Here is an 18,689-nt window from a genome sequence, read left to right on the forward strand (position 1 = left end):
CGGGCGCAGAAGGATCAATGGGATATGTAAGGCGTCCACAGTTCTCCGTGCCCAAATGAGATTGCAAGCTGGGTGACGCACGGGCCACCCAGCAAAGACCCTCGCTCTTGCCTGTGATAATACCCGACAAAATAGTTTGTAAACCCCCTAATGAGGTTGTAGGCCTTGCCGTTCAGCAGACATCTCAATAATAATAATATAATAATAATAATAATAATAACAATAATAATACTTTAATACTAAAACTACTACTAACAACAACAATAACAACAATAATAAAAATCAAACTAACGACTTTATATCAAATAAATATATATAACGAAACCTTGTTCAAATTTGGTAAGCCCGCCGAGCTAGGCTGACCGTAAGATTATTCAGGCTGAATATCATAACCGACGTACTCCTAATAAAACGTAATGTAACATGTCTTAGTAAAAAAATAACTAAAGACTTCATACTAAATAAATATAAAACAAAACCTGGTTTAAATCTGGTAACCACGACGTGCTAGGCTGATCGTTAAGGTCGTAACCGGGTCCTCCTCGTTTGAGTCTGGAAATAAATGGTTGAACCACGACATTGTATGTATATGTTATAAAATATGCGTTGTGTGCATGATGAGAATTAGTCACTCGTGTATATATATATAATAATAAAGAGAAAGGAGGGAGAGGGAGGGGCAGCCGAGCTCCAATAATTCAAATGGGCATAATACGTCCCGTATAGTGCTATACGTGACGTATATAGTATGATTTGACAATCTAGGACTGCTTTTTGCAGTCCTAGGTTTGACTGACCATAATACGCCATGTATAGGGCTATACGCGGCGTATTAAAGGGTGTTTGGGGTGTCCCCGCACAACCCTTAATGTAGTGTAGACATTATGTAAATAACATCGAAAGCTTCATTAGTTATAAATAGGTGCATAGAGAATATGTGACAAGTGCAAAGCAGCAAGCATTACAAAAAAGAAAACAAAAGCACTGTTTATACTATTAAAGTAGTGTTTTTGTTTTCTTAGGGTATGCTTGTTATAGTGTAATGGAGTAAATGGGAGAATGAAATGAATATGAGAAGAAATTAAATGAATAATTACTGTGTGTTGTTTGGTAGGTATGAAAAGATGAATGAATAAAATAAATTTGGTGACGACTCAAGGTGATGGTGGTGGAGGTAGTGGTGGTTGGCGGTAGTGGTAGTTTGCGGTGATGATTGTTGGCGGCGACATGGTCAGTGGTGATGGGTAGCGTTGGCGGTGGGTGGCGGCAGGTGGCTCTGATGGTTGGAGGTGGAAGCGGCCAGTGGTCGTGGTTGGTGGAGGCGATGGTGGTTGATGGGTGGCAGCGGTGGTGGTAGGTGGTGGCGACAGTGGTATTGTTAGGATAGTGGTGGAGGTGATGTAGGGTGGAAGATGGAATTAAATTAAAAAGAAAAAGAAAAAGAAAAATAAAACAAAGATGGTGGATGAAATGAATTTCGGGAATTCTAGAGGGTATCCAATAGACCAGGGCCTCTTCGAGAATTGCTAAAATTTTTTGGGTCGAATACGAAAATTTTTTTGGGCCTTATATGAGTTGAGTAGTTGAGCTTAAACATTAAAAATATATATATTTTTTTTCAAAAAAAAATATATGATTTATTAAAAAAAAAATTGGCCCTATCATGTTGTCAACCACCCGACCCTGCCTCATATATAATCGGCTCTGCAATAGACTAGGTAATAGATATTTCATTCTATTAACCAATCACACAAACACTATGTTTCTTATTCATTCGTAATGATCCATATCAAACACTAGCATATGTGGTTTATTGAAATATTGACTTAAGGTTTATGAAATATACGTTAAATTTTAGAATTTCCTCAAGATTCTTCGAATAATTGAATCACGTCTAAATGATATAAGCTTTGCATTCTTTTCTTTACACGCATTCTTTATTGATCACGTGGAGGTCGTGTCACATTTTCTCGTATGAAATTAAATTTTAAATCACCCATGCATGCTCCCTTTTAGTATATTTTAATTAATATACAAAGAACTAAAAAAAACGAGAAAAAAGAATACGCTGAAGTTACAAACGTAACATGTTAATAATAATAGCATATATGTTTTTATATTATATGAGAAAACGTTATAAAAGTAAATACGAAAAGATATTCATATTCATGATTTGTGAGTGTTTTTGGGATTGGGGTGTACAAAGATCATAGATGAACACCCCGTCTCTTGTTATATAATATTTTACATTTACATATTAAAGAAAACTTGACGAATAAATAGTAATAATGCATCATTGCAACATTGTCGGTGTGCAACTCCATCAACAATGTTACTGAACATAGGTGATTGATCCACAAAATTCACTTCAAACATTATGGATGGGTGTGGAAGATCACCTCACTGATGTTGACCTCTCCAAACAATAGGCTAGTGTGTGCAATCCATACTTCTTGTTTTATGTAATGCTGTATTTGATAATCAAATGCAAAACCACTTTCTATCCTCAATCTTAAAACACATTTATGTTATTTCATAATATAACAGACACTCTTATTCCGTAAAAAAACTCATCTTTAATTTCAAATTATAAATTTACAATGATAGTTTCTAGTGAACCTTTGGAGTTAGAATATGCATGATTGCATTCTATGCAGAATACATGGACAAAATAAAGACAACTGGAAAAGTTAAATACAGTCCAGGACAAACATGTTTACTTTCTTTCACGTTCACTGACTGTTCTATCCTCCAATGACCCGCATAATAGACAGTTTTGAATCTTGAACCAATCTGCATAGCCCATGGCTTTTCAGCAACTAAAATCGGGTTGCATATTTGGCTCCATGTCATGTGAACTACAATGGTGTTGATTGATTTTCTAAAGTATCAGACCACATGGCTATCACCCGTTATTAGAATTATACTATTGCAAGTGTTAAGTTTGCTTTTTCCTTGCTACATATTTATGTTCGTTTTTGCTTTTCATGTGGTATTATATCTAATCCATAATTATTAATTACTGTAAAAGCAATAGGACAATAATTAAATGTCAGTTTATTTGCTGTAGTTCTCAATATTTGGTCCCCATATCATATAAAAAATTAAAAATAAATATTTTCCATGGATGGCTTTTGTTCAACTTTTAGTTGTTGTTTATTCACACTTAACTAGAAAGCCTTTATGTTTATGCTGCATCTTATCAGGAAGAACTTCTAGAAAATCACTTTGTGTTCACACGGTAGGCTAACATCACCAATAAAATAAAGTATCAATAAAAATCAAGAAAACAAATATATACTTCAATAATCAACGACTGATACCATAAACCACCAAGTTGAGATTATCATCGACGAATCACCCATGCATATGATATGACATACATCCCATTTAGATTTCGTCGTCTTCTGGTGGCGTGTCGGTAATAGGATGCATATGATATGACATGCATCTCATTTAGGATTTTTGAACGTTTGTCATTGGTAAAAAAATGCGGCATGTGTTTCCGTTTGATACTTACAACTAAATTTAATTGCTACGTCTCTCTAAATCTCCCTATTGGAAACACAATGTTAAACTTTAAATGCATCCTTTGGTTTGATAATGGCTTAACAGATATAGTCCAGGATCTGGATCGGATCTGAATTCGAATCCATAAGCAGCCAAGTATAATAAATGAAAAAACACTAAGGAGGAACACACCTACAAACGCACCTTGGGGGATACATCCAAAAGCGCCGTGCAAAGGGAGGTACAACCTGGACTACTGCTAGTACCAAGGTTGTGCATGAAAATGTATCAACATGGAAAGGCCACTTATACAGCAGGCACGCTCGGGATCCCCACAACGGCTATGCGAAGGAGACAATAGTATACCCAGCAGTGGGCCCCATGCAAAACTGTATCCACAATCTCCACTCTGAAGGTCGCAGAAGGCACATACCATATATTCTTTTGACACATGGCCCAACAAGCTTTCCACAACACTCCATATTTCCGGCTATAAATACAAGACTTCTTCAAAACGGTAAAGGATTCTACACTCGCTCTCTCTTACCAAATACTATCTCTTTGTGCTTAACACCACTTTATGCACCGAGAGATCACCACGAAGGCGATGATGCCGCTTTCCTTAGGGGGGTGTTTGGGATTCCTTATTTTACCTCCTTATAACTTTTCATTAAGTTAATAAGTTACAAAAGTATAACTTATAGAACTTTTTCTCTCACAATATAAACAATTCCAAACACCTTATTACTTTTTAAAAAGTTAATAAGTTGGTAAAAATAAGCAATCCCAAACATCCGTTAGCTGGACACGTCTCTCTCTTCTAACCATTACCACACGATTGCTTTCACTATACCTTTGTGTCTACAGATCTTAGCACCACGCCTTTGGATTCAAGATTCTTAGCTGACCACACGCAGTGTGAAAGCACCCGTTTGACCTCATTTGAACTTTCGTTTCTTCAACTAACTAAATGTGACTTGAAACATTACTAATTCATACACGACCAATACAATACAACATATCTTGGGGCTTGGCTTAAGTACTTGAGCAATATTCAAACATTAGACTCCACATGCAACTAATCATTTTCTATTATACATCACGTGGTATCCATAGGATCGATAAAGTCTTCATCCCACGGCAATTGGGGGCAGGCTTGTAGACAAAAGTCATACTTGGTTTAATTACAATATTGTTAAAAAAACATATTAGCTCTTTGCTTTTGCCCAGTTCCTAAAAGCTTGTTTGAATGCACTCTTGTCTGTAAGAAATCCATGATTCTCTCTTCCAAACAGGAGATTGATTATTTGAATCAACATTTTTGATTTTTATTGAAGCATGTAAAAGATGATCAGTACTATATTGCCTCTCATACTATGCTCACAACTTTTTCTTAACTTACAAACTTCCCTTTCAACAGACACCTTGACACCTAACCAAAGGTTTGTTGATGGCTTCACATTAATATCTTCCAATCAAAGATTTGAATTCGGCTTCTTCAGTCCTGGTAACGGTTCATCTAGCAATATATACCTAGGAATCTGGTACTACAATCTACCTCTCACTGTGGTATGGGTGGCCAACAGAAACAACCCGATTCGTGATTCGTTTGGTGAGATCTCTTTAAAAGAAAACGGAGTTTTAATCCTGTATAATCGCTCTATGGGCGCTGTATGGTCGACCGATAATATAACCATCTCGGGTAACTTCACTCCAGTTCTACAGTTATTAGATTCTGGCAATCTTGTAATTAAAGATGATGGAAGAAACAATATCATCTACTGGCAAAGCTTTGATTGTCCAACCGATACACTTTTGTCGGATTTGAAGCTAGGAATGAAATATGATGTCGGATTACATAGGGTCCTTAGATCATGGAAGACTAGTGTCGATCCTTCAGATGGTGAGTACTCATTTAGCCTCGAACCACCGGAAGCACCCCAGTTGGTTCTGAGAAGTGGTTCACGAAAATTATTCCGCTGGGGTCCGTTTGATGGGAGCTTGTTTAGCGGTGGCATGACGTTAACGTCGAGCCCATTGTTCAAAACATTGTATATTTCAAATTCTGAAGAGTACTACTTCAAATATCAGTTGTTGGATGAGTCCATTTTGTCCAGAATGGTGATTTCACCTACTGGTTTACTTCAGTATTTTACTTGGAGGGTTAATAGTAGTAAAGAATGGAACCTATTGTTGACATTTAATAGTGACCCTTGTGATAATTATGCAAAATGTGGATATTATGGGAGTTGCTATTCACTAAGTAGTTGCAAATGTTTAAGCGGGTTTGCTCCCGATTCACCTAAGGATTGGGGATTATTCAGTTATTCGGGTGGTTGTAGGAGGAAACATGAACTCAACTGTGGCCATGGAGACGGGTTTGTGAAATACAGTGCGCTGAAATATCCTGATAATCCGGTAGTTTGGGAAAACTACACGAGCCATCAGTGTGAAGAGAAATGCCTGAAAAATTGTAGCTGTATGGCGTATGCTAACGTCGATGTATATGGAAATGGAAGTCGGTGTGTGGGTTGGATCGGCGATTTGGTTGATTTGAAGAACTTTCCTAGTGGCGGAGATGAGATTTACATACGAATGGCACACGCGGAAATAAGTATGTGATCATAATGTTTTCATATTATTCATGAGGTCTTATCATGTTAAAATGTTATTGTCTGAAATTGTATGTCTCAGAATCCATAGCTGATGCTAAGAGGAAACGTTTAACGGTAAAGATAGTGAGTGCAGTAACAGTTACTAGTGTAGTACTTCTAGCTGGTGGTGCCATATGGTACCTTAATTGGGTTATTCGTCAGAGAAGAAAAGACCAAATAGGTCGGAGGTTTAAAGGTACTGTTCCGTATACCTGAGCTATATGGAAAATATGTGATTTTGATTATTTTTACTTCTACATTAGAGTCCCCATCCTTGACATCCTTGTACCCGTACTCTAACTTATATGAAAAGTTACAATAAATCCCACCCCTTTATTCAGTTTTCAATCTTATCTTATATTTTAAGGTGGCTGTGAGTGAAAAGACGCATTATTTAATCGATTATGAATAAATACGGGGAATCGGATTTCAAAGTCTTTTAAAAAGTGAACGAATTTTATGGATAAATATGTATTTTGTTATAAATTATGTGGGTGTTGAATGGGGATGGGGATTCCTTTTTGAATGCTCTAACACATTGATGGTTAGTTTTATTTATTTTTCGATAGAAGGGTAAACTAGTAACATTTACTAAAATGAATGAAAGAAAAAAATAGTCTATTATACGAACTGGAATCGGTTTTTAACCGAAACCAAAATCGGTTTCTAACCAGTGCCGAAGAAACCGGTTACTACCCAATTCAACCTGGCGGTCACAAACCGGTTTGGAGCACCAAAAACGGTTGACTGAAACTGGATTTTAAGGTTGTTTTTTATTTTTTTAAAACCGGTTTTCACATGTTATTTACCGGTTAATAGGTCCCGGCTATTCTCAGAACTGGTTTTAGCGGGTAGGGTTTTCATACCTGGAAACCGGTTAATAACTGAACCTATTATTGGCCTAACCGGTTTTGAACTAGTTGACAATAACCGGTTTGGAAATGCCGGTTAACTGGTATGTGCATTAAGGGTGCAAGCGAGCCGAGCTCGAGCTTGGCTCGTTTAACTTACATAGAGCTCAAGCTCGAGCTTGGCTCGTTTCGAGCTCTATTTCAAAGTTCTAGCTTGGCTCGTGAGTATATTTTCAAGCTCGAGCTTGGCTCGGGCTCGTATTGTTTACTATATAGCAATTTTTTTTATATAATTATAATTATTTTTATATTTTTTTCTATTATAAATTTATCTTTAAAATAATATATATTATTTAGTTAACTTTATTAATTTTTTTGTAGCATTATATATATTAATTAATAGTTATTAAATATATATTTTATAAATTTTTATAAATGACAGGCTCGCTTAGGCTCACGAGACAGCTCGAGCTCGATAAGTGAAGCTTGGGCTCGGGCTCGTTTATTAAACGAGCTTACTTTAGGCTCGAGCTCAATTAAGCTCGGATCGATCAAGCTTTAACGATCCGATCTCAAATAACTTACAAGCAGCTCGGCTCATTTACACCACCCCTAATGTGCATCCCTGGGTGGCTGCGTCTATGTACAATCATTAATCAATAAGGAACGAATTTTTGCCCCAAGTTTCCTATTGCCTGGGTCCAATTGAGACACATACGGCCCAATCTCTATGAGCCGGATCCAGGAATTCAACTAATATATGCACTGATAACAATTGCTTTAAAGAATTCACTACAATATATATATATATATATATATATATATATATATATATATATATATATATTTAATTTATATTGAAAACCAGAAAATGATACAAATTCTATATTTGAAGCAAATTAAGACGTTTTTTATTTTATACTTTTGAGTTTATATCTTTATGCTAATATATTTTTCAAGTTATAGTACTTTAGCCCTGATTCATTGTGTCAGTTACATGGTTGGTTAATAGCAACAACAACAGGGCCATCTTCGAGAAATTGTGAAAAATTTTGGCTGAAGACGGAAAAAAGCTTGGGTCTTATATTAGTTGAGCAATTGGGTTTAAACATTAGGAATACATATATATTGTTTAAAATAATATATACATTTTTTTTAAAAAAAATTAAAAATTCAGGCATGTCGGGGTGTCGGGCCGGGGTTGGTGGACCACCCGGCCCTACCTCATAGCCGGCCTCGAATAACAATACTTAGTAATTCCTTAAATAGTTAACTATTGGTTGGTTAGTACAATTACAAAAGCAGATGATTATATGTAGATTCTGAAAAAACTTTGATATGATAATAACTCTCTAACAGTTATTTTAAGCGCTTTTACAAAAGTTATCTAGCGATTAATTTTCACTATTCTAAATCGCTAACTACTACCATCTTGAGCATATTTTCCATCATTTAACTATTCATCGCCTCAAAGCGTTCTACATCCCATAAATAGCTAACTATTGGATGGTTGGTACAATAACATATGAATAGATGATATGATAAGAACCTTCTCTAACAGGAGTTTTGTCTAAGCGTTTTTATAAAAGTTATCTAGTGGTTTTTCACTTCCATTCTAACCACCACCATCTTAGGCATATTTACCATTATTTGACTATTCATTGCCCTAAACCTTTATTTATCTCGACTTGTAACAGCTCAACAAAGTGGAAGTTTTCAGTATGTCGATGATAATCAAGACACAGGATGCCAGTTACCTCTTTACGATCTAGAAACCCTTTTTCTCGCATGCAACAATTTTTCAAACAGGAACAAGATTGGACAAGGTGGATTCGGTTCTGTTTATAAGGTATCTCTTCATTAAGCACTTACAATGCACGAGTTTAGTTAGTAGTTATCGTTTTAGTGTGGGTGTTAATTAAGTGAATTGGGTAAATGAAAGTAAAAGTTTACCGGTTGAAAATAAAGGTTGGAAAATACCTTGCTATAAAGTATAGTAGTATAGGCTAAACTTTTTGAATAGATCCAAATGTGTACATTTGGCAACTACCAAGTACCACTTTCATGTTTTAACTAAATTTTCATATTTTTATTTTTTGTTTATTTTCGTAATAACAAATTATTTAAATATGAATATGAATATAAAATCAACCATTCTTTTTTAAAAATAATACTGGTTGACATAAACATTTAGTAGCCATCGATCATCTTGGGACTAGCTCATGGTAGTGATGTGAACCTCTTAGGTGGGAGCTCATGCATTTGTAGTTAAAGCAATACAAAACAGAGGGTTTAAAGCGATACATATATTTATGTTAAGTGGATCATGTTCGTAATTTGTCTACGTTTTTTTTGGAAAAAAATCGTGCTGGTAAAAAGTTTACTGACGAAATGTATGAAGAGATCACCGAGAAGTATGTCAGCGTCGGAAGTGATGCTGGAAATTTTAGACTTCAAGTCACCAGTTTGTAAGCTTGAGGGACCAATATTGACAAGTTGGTCATAATTGGTTATATTTCTTAATTGTTTTGTTATTATATTTTTGGTAATGTCTTGGTTAGAAGTTAGAATTGGTATATATAAACCGAGATAAGAACATTATAGAACTCAACATGCAACCGAGTTAGGGTCATTAAACAGAAACACGAGTTATGTGTAGTAGGAGCTTTTGAGTTATATTTCCTCTGTAATATGCTGAGAGTTATTCAATATTAATTTTGAGTGTGTTTACTATTTGGTGTCATTTCGTTCTTGAAGTGTGGAGCTAATAGACTCATCACCCAAGCCGGTTTACGGACAGATTACTTGCATGTGATATATCAAAGAAGGAAAGAAAAACGAAAGAGAAAGCCATTCATTCTAGTATTTCATTAGGTAATAAGGTCATGAGTTGAGAAAAAAATAGAAGTATATACATAGAGCATGTTGAGTGATCAAACCCTTGTCATCTTTCCACCACTCTGATTCTTGAATAAGGCACTCGGGAAAATAAGTACAACGACAAAAGTGTATAAGCGGCATTGCTAAGGAAAAATCATGACAACAGAGTTAGTATAGGAATGAAATCATGACAACAGAGTTAGTGTAGGAATGAGATCAGTACCATATCTGTACTTGCAATCATGCCCGTACCGAATTTTAACAAAAATAAGTATCGAGTACCTTACCTAATTTATTGATGCGGTATGGGAATGGGTAAGGGCCGTACCGGCACCATATTTCAGTACTGTTTCCGCTTTGGTACCGTTTTGCGTTTTTTGTTAAATATCTAGTGATCTTGGTATCAATACCGATACGAATAACAAATAAGCTGAATGCGTACATGTATCCATCGATATAAGTTTTTTTTTTTTTTTGTTTAAACTACTTGTCGCTACTACTTACCACACAGTTTATCAATTACTTTTTATGTCTTGTTTTTCTAAGATTCATGCTACCATTTTCTGATCATGTTGTCATGAAACAGGGTATATTATCAAATGGACAAGAAATAGCAGTTAAAAGGCTTGTAGAAAAGTCGACGCAAGGCGTTGAAGAATTGAAGAATGAGATTATTTTGATTGCAAAGTTACAACATCGAAACCTTGTAAGGCTTTTGGGATGTTGCATTGAAGGGGAAGAAACAATGCTTGTTTACGAGTATTTGCCTAATAAAAGCTTAAACAACTTTATTTATGGTATGCTTAACATCCCCTCGTCCTCAAAAGTTCGTTATTACATACAATTGCTATCTGTTAAACTTAATTATTCTTCAATAAAAACAAATAAAAAAATAATGCAAATCGTTATATGTAATTGTGTCAGTTTATGCACAGCGCATTTTTTGTTTAACAAATTTCCACCATTACCTTACAATTGCAAACATTTAAACCCACAACCTCACGTTATAACGAGAGGACACTGTGTCACTAAATAAGTACGTCATGGGTTGCAATGAACACATGAACATCATGGAAATATCATAGCAATTTCAATGGGAGGATTTGTATAAACAATTATTGACTTCCAACAAACATTAAGTAAGACTTTAGTGCCAAACCAAACTTCATTTTAAGAAAAAAGAACATATAATAAACTTACTACTTAAATGGCATGATGTTTCTATATTACACTTTTTGAGATTAAGTTCAGTCATTTGTTGACTGTATTCAACCATTTGTAAATTGTCCGTTGCAGAATATTTTAGAGTGACAATGTTTCTAGATTACACTTTAATTAGTTCACATTAAATGGGTTCTACTCGTATGTTGTGCCGTAGTGCAACATATGCTTGTGTGCCTAAAATATAAACCTGCTGATAGTTATTCACACAATTAACATCAAAATGACAAAAGCTTTTCTTATTAATTTAGTTTTTTCTATGCATAGATAAACCTACACGTAAACTATTGACATGGAGAAAGCGTTACCACATTATTAAGGGTATTGCACGAGGTTTACTATATCTTCATCAAGACTCCAGGTTAAGAATCATTCACAGAGATCTCAAAACTAGTAACATCTTACTAGATGGCGAGTTGAACCCGAAAATTTCAGACTTTGGCATCGCTCGTATATTTGGGACGGATCAAATACAAGACATGACAAAAAGAATCATTGGGACCTAGTAAGTTAATTACCTAGTTTATCCATCATCAGTTTCATTTGACTCTACTTAAGTTAACCACATGTCCACATGCATAACCATATGCAAATTGGAAGGAATGTTAGACATTTGACTAAATTGTCAAATTACTATTAAGCTGAAATTACAAGTTGGCCTCTAGGATAACATTTTTATTTTATTTTTTAGAGCCGACCTCTTCAATTATTTATCAACACCAATTGCTACAAATTTTATGTTCAGTAACACTTTCTTTTGGTGCAGTGGTTATATGTCTCCAGAATATGCAATGAATGGTCATTACTCTGTGAAATCAGATGTTTACAGCTTTGGTGTTATAGTGTTGGAAATCATAAGCGGCCATAAGAATTGGGCTTTTCATCATCCCGATCATGATCTTAACCTTCTAGGACACGTAAGTTACAAAACTACCATATTTATGTACTCATTTCCGATGTTCATTTGCTAGTTGCAATTATTAAAGTAAGGGGAAGTTCATAGAATAGTGGTGAACCTTGCCCGTACTATTGTTATTACCTCTGACTCAGTCACTCATGCATATGCACTGGCTTATCAATTGTGTTTTACTGGAACTCTTCTCTCAGGCATGGACGCTTTGGAACAGAAGACGGCCATTGGAAATATTAGACCCAACTGTCCTAGAGCCATCTTACGGGAATCAAGTTATAAGATGTATCCATGTTGCTCTTTTGTGTGTACAACAATATCCCGAAGACAGGCCAAAAATGTCTACGGTATACGCCATGTTAAGTTATGATAACATGGAGCTACCTGAACCTAAGGAACCTGGTTTCTGCAAGGAAAGTTACCCCAAGAAGTTTGATACATCCGCAAGTGATTCAAGTACAGTTAATGAAGTTACAATGACAACCTTGGGTGGACGCTAAGAGTTATGTGTATGCATTTGTATTTATTGTGTTGGTGTGATATTTTTTAATTGTAACATATAATTTCTAGGTTGAAATTCAACTAGGTTTTAATTCGCGCGCGCATTTGCTTCACCCATTATGAAATTATTTTTAGGTCAGGCTAATAAATATACGTTATATAACTTTTACTTTCAGTTTTGTGTAAATTAATGGTTTATGCTTATCCTCGTTTTTACTTTGACTGTTGAAAAATTCGTGAGCATGGATCCGTGTCTACCCACTGGTTACTTTAACCATTTTTTTGTTTTTCGTACAAATAAAAATCTATTTATTTATAATTTATTTGATAAATAACTACACATCCCACATGTTAATATGTTAATAATGAAGGATTGTAAACTTGTGTTTTCTTAGTAAAATATGCAGCATCCAAAATTTAGGAGAAAATAATAAAATTGGTTTTCTTTTATGGATCGATGTATTTTCTAGATTTTGGATTTTTCCCTTGCTTTGACCACCAGTTTAAGGATCGTACATGATTGTCAATTCCAAGTGAGTTCCTAAAGCTTGTTGAAATGATTTCTAAAATCTAGAAGTAAAACGACTATCAAGAGTCCGAAATATAGAAATTGGTACACCATGACAAGAGACTATCTCATTTACATACAACTTGGCTAGCTTTTCCCTTTGGTAATCTTCCCCTATTGGTAAGAAATGGGTTAATATCGCAAGTATGTCGACTATAACCTGTATGGTATTATAACCTCTAGTGGTTGTTGGGAACTTGGTTACAATTTTTTGTTCTCATTTCTATTAAAGAATTTCCACCGTTGCAACTGACACGAGGGTTATTGAAACTCTACTACTACCTTGGAACACGTCATACACTTTCCTACATATATAGCGATTGTCTTTTTCATTCCGGGCACCAATAATTTTCCTTTAATTAAGTCCCTGTACATTTTAATGCTACCTGGATGAGATGTATATCTTGATGCGTGCGCCTCATTCATGATCACTTCTCCTAAAGTTACCAAAACTAGGCATCTTATACTTGTTTCCATATCTTAATGTTGCATCACCAATTGGTTACCAATAATTTCTCCATGCCCTTCAACTCTTCATTTTTAAGGTTTTCTTCCTTATGGGGTTTTTTTAGTGCATCCTTAATTTGGGTTATCTAGCTTATTTTCCCACTCATCCTTAAAGCACACACTGCTAGTTTTTGTTCTTTCCTTCCTACTTAAAGCATCGATAACATTTTCCTTCACTTGATGATACTGAATCTGATAGTCATAATCGTTTAACAATTCCACTCATATCCCTTGACACAAATTTTAACATCCTTTGGTCAAAGATGTGGTGTAGGCTCTTGTGATCCATGTAAATGATACACTTTGTTCCATACAGATAATATCTCCATATCTTGAGTGTAAACATGACAACTCCAATTTCCAAATCTTGTGCCGTGTAATTCTTTTGATGAACCTTAAGTTGTTTAAATGCAAACACAATCACCTTATTCCTTTGCATCAAAACACAACCGAGTCTTGGATACAAGCTAGTCATCAGAATAAACTATGAAATCCTCCATTCCTTCGGTTAAAGGAAAATTGGTGCATACATAACTTCTGTTTCAAAATTTTTGAATGCCTGTCTCCCCAATTGAAATTAACATTCTTTTGAGTTGTTGAAGTTAAAAGTTGAGCTACAATAGAAAAGTTTTCAATGCAGACAGACGAAAATGAAAACAAACTATATCCACAAGGCAGATATATTGAGCCGATCAAAAAGAGGTTGGGATTTCTAAAATAATAATGACAAAAGATCTTAACTACACAGAATGTGGAAATAGTAACATTCTTTATAAGAAAAATCTTCAATAGAAGTTAAGTTTTATAGTTGTTTATAAACATTTGAGTAAAGTTTCATTTTCGTCCTTGTGATTTGGCAAATAATGCGAATTTAGTTCAAAAAGTTTATTTTTTGTAGATGGACCCTCCACGTTTCTCAATTCTTGCCAATTACATCCAAATCACTAACCTCGTTAAATTTAATCGTTAAGTCATGTGTAGACATGTCTTTTAACTATTTCTTTTTTATATGAGTAAAGTGCCAAAATCGTTCCTGAGGTTTGGTCATATTTACGAATTTCATCCAAAAATATTTTTTTTCGCAAGTAGACCCTCGATTTTTCCCAACCGTTGCCAATTTCGTCCAAATTATTAACTCGGTTTAAATTCAACGTTAACTTATGGGTGTTACTGTCCTCTTACATGTTTGTTTACATTATTGTTATTATGTGTTTGTTTGATGACATATATTAGGGATGAGCTCGGTACCGTACCGGTACCGGTACCGAAAATCGCGATCCCGAAAATTGGGTACCGGTATTTGAGGTAAAATTCGGGAAATACCGGTACCATACCGTATCGGTCCCGAAAATTCAAAACCTTGGTACCGATTCGGTACCGACAGTACCAAATCGGTACCGATTTCGGTACCGGTACCGATTTTGCTCATCCTTAACATATATAACATTTCATGATTCTTATATTTGAATCCAATATATTATCCGTTTGTTTATTCTTCTTTATTTTTAATCATATAAGGGGTTTAGCTCAGCGTAATAATAATAACAATGTAGAAAAAACATGTAAAAGGACAGTAACGCTCCTGAGTTAACGTTAATTTAGACAGAGTTAACAACTTGGACGAAATTGGCAACAGTTGGGAAACATCGAGGGTCTAATTGTGAAAAAAATATTTTTGGACGAAATTAGCAAATGTAACCAAACTTCAGGGATGATTTTGGCACTGCACTCATGTAATAAAGAAAGAGTGAAAAAACATGTCTACCCCTGAGTTAACTATTCAATTTAACGGAGTTAGTGATTTGAATATAATTGGCAAGAATTAGAAAACATGGAGGATCCATATGTAAAAAATAAACTTTTTTGACTAAATTCTCATTATTTGCCAAATCACATGAACGAAAATGACACTTTCCGCTTAACATTTCTAAACAATTTTGACAATAAGAATGCACTAATTATTAATGACGAAATTTAATATTCATAAAATAATAGCAAGGTACAATGTTTGACTTGGAGCAAAGTATATGTATACTATCTTGTTAAATAAATTCTAACTATCATTTCTTATTGTGACGCTCACGTGTAAGCCTTTGGCCAAGTATTGTAACTCCCATATACCTGCATCCAATAAAATCAGATCATTGCCATCTACTAACTAGCTAATAATCATTAAAAGTTATATTTTAGACGATATATCTTTCAAACTTAATTACCTTCCTAGCATCAAAACACTAGCTTGAGGATTTGTTCCTGGAGAGTTAAGTAATGTGGATCCATCAATTACTCGTAGGGCGTCCACACCAAATACCTTATATTCGTCATCAACTACTTTTCCAATACGACAACCACCATGATAATGCCAAATACTCCTGACAGTGTCCTTGCAATATTGTTCCAATGATGAACTTGTATTAGCATGTGCACGCTGGTTCACCGGTAATATCAAGTTTACATCAAGAATATCTTTGGAAGTCATATTGCCATACTTGTAGATCGCGAATGGTTTAGATTGAATGGCTTTTAGAATAGTTTTGATCCCATAAACACATTTTTGCAAATCTTTGGGATCCTTAAAGTAGTTGAATGTTACAGATGGGTTGTCAGTTGGATTAAGGTTTTTAATCTTTAGTTCACCCATAGATAAAGGGCCGTTAATTTTCTCAATGAAAAAACCTCCCATCTGCAAACAACAAAGGCCATTAAGTTTACAAGGTCATTTGTTGTTAAATGTTTTTAAGTTAGGAATTTGATAAATATCTAAAAGTTACCTGTGGGGAAAATCGTTGATAAGCTGAGGGTTTTGTAAAGATAAAGTCAAAACCACCGGCATCCTCGATATAGCTACCAAACTTAGTAACACCGACGACTTGGACAATGGAAGGCTCCACTGTAATGGGAGAAGGAATGAAGATTGAGTTCATTGGGTTATCTGCCATGCCTTTACCAACGAAAGGTTGCGGAAGCACAACTTTAATCTTATAGGCATCAAGCTCTTCTTTTGGACCAATGCCACTTAACATTAAAAGTTGTGGGCTTGCAAGAGCACCAGCAGATAATATGATTTCGTCATCGTCTCCGCCTTTTAGATATGCCATGTGCTTATTCCCCAAGGAATCTTCAAACACCACACCATATGCCAACGGTCTTGTTCTTCCTGTAACAAAATCACAAGTTTAGATATGATTACATCGAAAGAATCTAGGCATAACTAGTGATGTTGGATCATCTACCTACCTTTGGTCTTAAATAAGATTTTTTGAACCGTTGCATGTAGAAGAACAGACAACCCTTTAGGATTTGCATATTGTAGCAAATCTGCAGAAGTATGTCTCTTTCCATTTTCGTCGAAAAGTGTACCACTCACTTTTGTCCCAATGACATGATCATTAGTGAATCCATTATAAGGTGTGACCCCTGATTCCACTAATGCAGCTCGAAGTGCTGACTGCCACTTTTGCACCACTGGTTTAAAAACCATAACCTTTTCAGTCCATTCATAAGACTCATTGACTAAATTTTCATCCTTCAATCCAGCTTCCTTATTAAATTTTTGTTCCCCACGGGAATAAAAACCCGCATTAATAGAAGTACCACCACCCAAGACTCTTGCACGGGCATTTACAACACCCTCTGAGATAAACTGCTGAGAGGGAGAATTTGGAGATGCATCTGAGAAGTAGGAACCGAAATTAAGTACATTTGTGATGTTGGGATTTCCATAAGGTGAGCCACCGCGTTCAAGCAATAAGACTGAGTACTTATCGGATAACGTGGTGGCTAATGGGATTCCAGCGGCACCGCCTCCAATCACGATGTAATCAAAGAAAGAAATCTTGGGTGCTTTTGTTGCTTCATGCATAAAGTTATAGTTTGGAGCTGTAATTAATAAAGTACTAGTTTAGAACATTAGCTTCATTAGATAAAAACATAATAAAATAACTACATCAACAACATGTAGTACATACGTATTTCAGCCAGACATAACTCAGGGAAGAAAAGAAAAGCTAAAAGAGCAGATATGACCACCCTTCCCGACTTATACGCCATCTGAACCGATGCCCAATTGCAATCTGTACTTTTATACGCCCAGAACTCGTGAAGAAACAAAAATTGTAAGTTAAATTTCAATAATGGATATTTCGTGTGTTGTATGGAATATGTAAAGCTATTTATAAAGCATTGTTAGTTTAAAAAGGTCATACTTGGTGGCTTAGAGCTTAAAATAAACATGTGTATTTAATTTCATGTGTTTTTGGTACTAGCACAATGCAAATAACGTTCCAACCGAAAGCATTTTGGCTAGTTCAATCAATAAAACATATGTTTGGAAGATGTCAAACAGTATACCGAAACAACATTATACAAACAATGGCTCTCGTGTAATATATTCCCACAATCATTATCAGATATTGCTAATAACAACACATATAACCTGTCTTCTGAATTGATTATTTTTTTTTATAGAAATTCATGTATCATATTCACAGGTCGGTTTCAATGTACTTGTTCAAGCACGCGAATTAGAAAACCCAAAAATATAGTCGTTGTATAAGCAACAGAGCATCCAAAAGATGTTTGTTTTGTTGTTTTTGTTGTTCTGTATTATGTAATGTCCAAACTTGTTTGGTGTCGCACTTTTGTTGTACATGCGTAACAATTTGCTAAAAAAAATTGCGTAGCGAATATTTTGTAGCAAAACTCTATGTTTTCTAGTAGTGTCAATGGTTTATCTGGTATGAAGTTTGACTTCTTCCAGATATATGTTTTTGTCAATTATTGAAGTATTATACAAAAGAATAGTTAAATAAATTTATAAAATATATGATTTGTTAAAATTAGAAAGAAACTATAAGGGTTATTTTATTTTTTAACAATACTATAAGGGAAGAAAACTATAATATATGACATGCAATTAAAGCTTGTGTTGAGCTTGTGGGTATATAACAAACTAACTTTTGAACTGTGTATTACATGAGATTTGTTAAATGATAAAAATAATTAAGGCCCTTTATTTGAAAGAAATAAACAAAATTATAAGTAAAAAAGTAAATAAAATAAATAAGATCTATTATTTCAATTATTGT

General features: G+C 34.9%; 2 protein-coding genes across 2 annotated transcripts; one reads left to right on the forward strand and one right to left on the reverse strand.

Annotated features, from left to right (window-relative positions):
- Nucleotides 1-4,749: 4,749 nt before the first annotated feature.
- On the forward strand, nucleotides 4,750-12,526 carry LOC143593147 (G-type lectin S-receptor-like serine/threonine-protein kinase At4g27290). Its single transcript, XM_077072865.1, has 7 exons — nucleotides 4,750-6,124; nucleotides 6,205-6,360; nucleotides 8,713-8,864; nucleotides 10,482-10,692; nucleotides 11,384-11,621; nucleotides 11,883-12,033; nucleotides 12,224-12,526. Exons 1-7 carry the CDS (start codon nucleotides 4,858-4,860, stop codon nucleotides 12,524-12,526), a joined length of 2,478 nt encoding a protein of 825 aa, XP_076928980.1. The 5' UTR covers nucleotides 4,750-4,857.
- A 3,136-nt stretch (nucleotides 12,527-15,662) lies between these two features.
- On the reverse strand, nucleotides 15,663-17,473 carry LOC143593143 (protein HOTHEAD-like). The gene is made up of 4 exons (XM_077072861.1): nucleotides 16,840-17,473; nucleotides 16,374-16,759; nucleotides 15,819-16,285; nucleotides 15,663-15,723 (listed from the first exon to the last, which is right to left on the reverse strand). The coding sequence occupies exons 1-4, from the start codon at nucleotides 17,462-17,464 to the stop codon at nucleotides 15,663-15,665; spliced, it is 1,539 nt and encodes a 512-aa protein (XP_076928976.1). The 5' UTR covers nucleotides 17,465-17,473.
- Between the last annotated feature and the right edge of the window lie 1,216 nt (nucleotides 17,474-18,689).

Source organism: Bidens hawaiensis, unplaced genomic scaffold, assembly GCF_021521415.1.
Source record: "Bidens hawaiensis isolate Kalapana, Puna unplaced genomic scaffold, B.hawaiensis_p1.1 tig00041723_1, whole genome shotgun sequence".
Classification (NCBI taxonomy): Eukaryota; Viridiplantae; Streptophyta; class Magnoliopsida; order Asterales; family Asteraceae; genus Bidens; species Bidens hawaiensis.

What these genes read in the sequence shown, in the direction of transcription:
- LOC143593147 (XM_077072865.1), top strand. Translation starts at nt 4,858, where the DNA reads ATGATCAGTACTATATTGCCTCTCATACTATGCTCACAACTTTTTCTT. An exon ending in AATAGGTCGGAGGTTTAAAG is followed by an intron (nt 6,361 to 8,712) that starts GTACTGTTCCGT and finishes GACTTGTAACAG; the next exon opens with CTCAACAAAGTGGAAGTTTT. An exon ending in AAAAGAATCATTGGGACCTA is followed by an intron (nt 11,622 to 11,882) that starts GTAAGTTAATTA and finishes CTTTTGGTGCAG; the next exon opens with TGGTTATATGTCTCCAGAAT.
- LOC143593143 (XM_077072861.1), bottom strand. Translation starts at nt 17,464, where the DNA reads ATGCATGAAGCAACAAAAGCACCCAAGATTTCTTTCTTTGATTACATC. An exon ending in AATCTTATTTAAGACCAAAG is followed by an intron (nt 16,760 to 16,839) that starts GTAGGTAGATGA and finishes ATTTTGTTACAG; the next exon opens with GAAGAACAAGACCGTTGGCA. An exon ending in AGTGTTTTGATGCTAGGAAG is followed by an intron (nt 15,724 to 15,818) that starts GTAATTAAGTTT and finishes TATTGGATGCAG; the next exon opens with GTATATGGGAGTTACAATAC.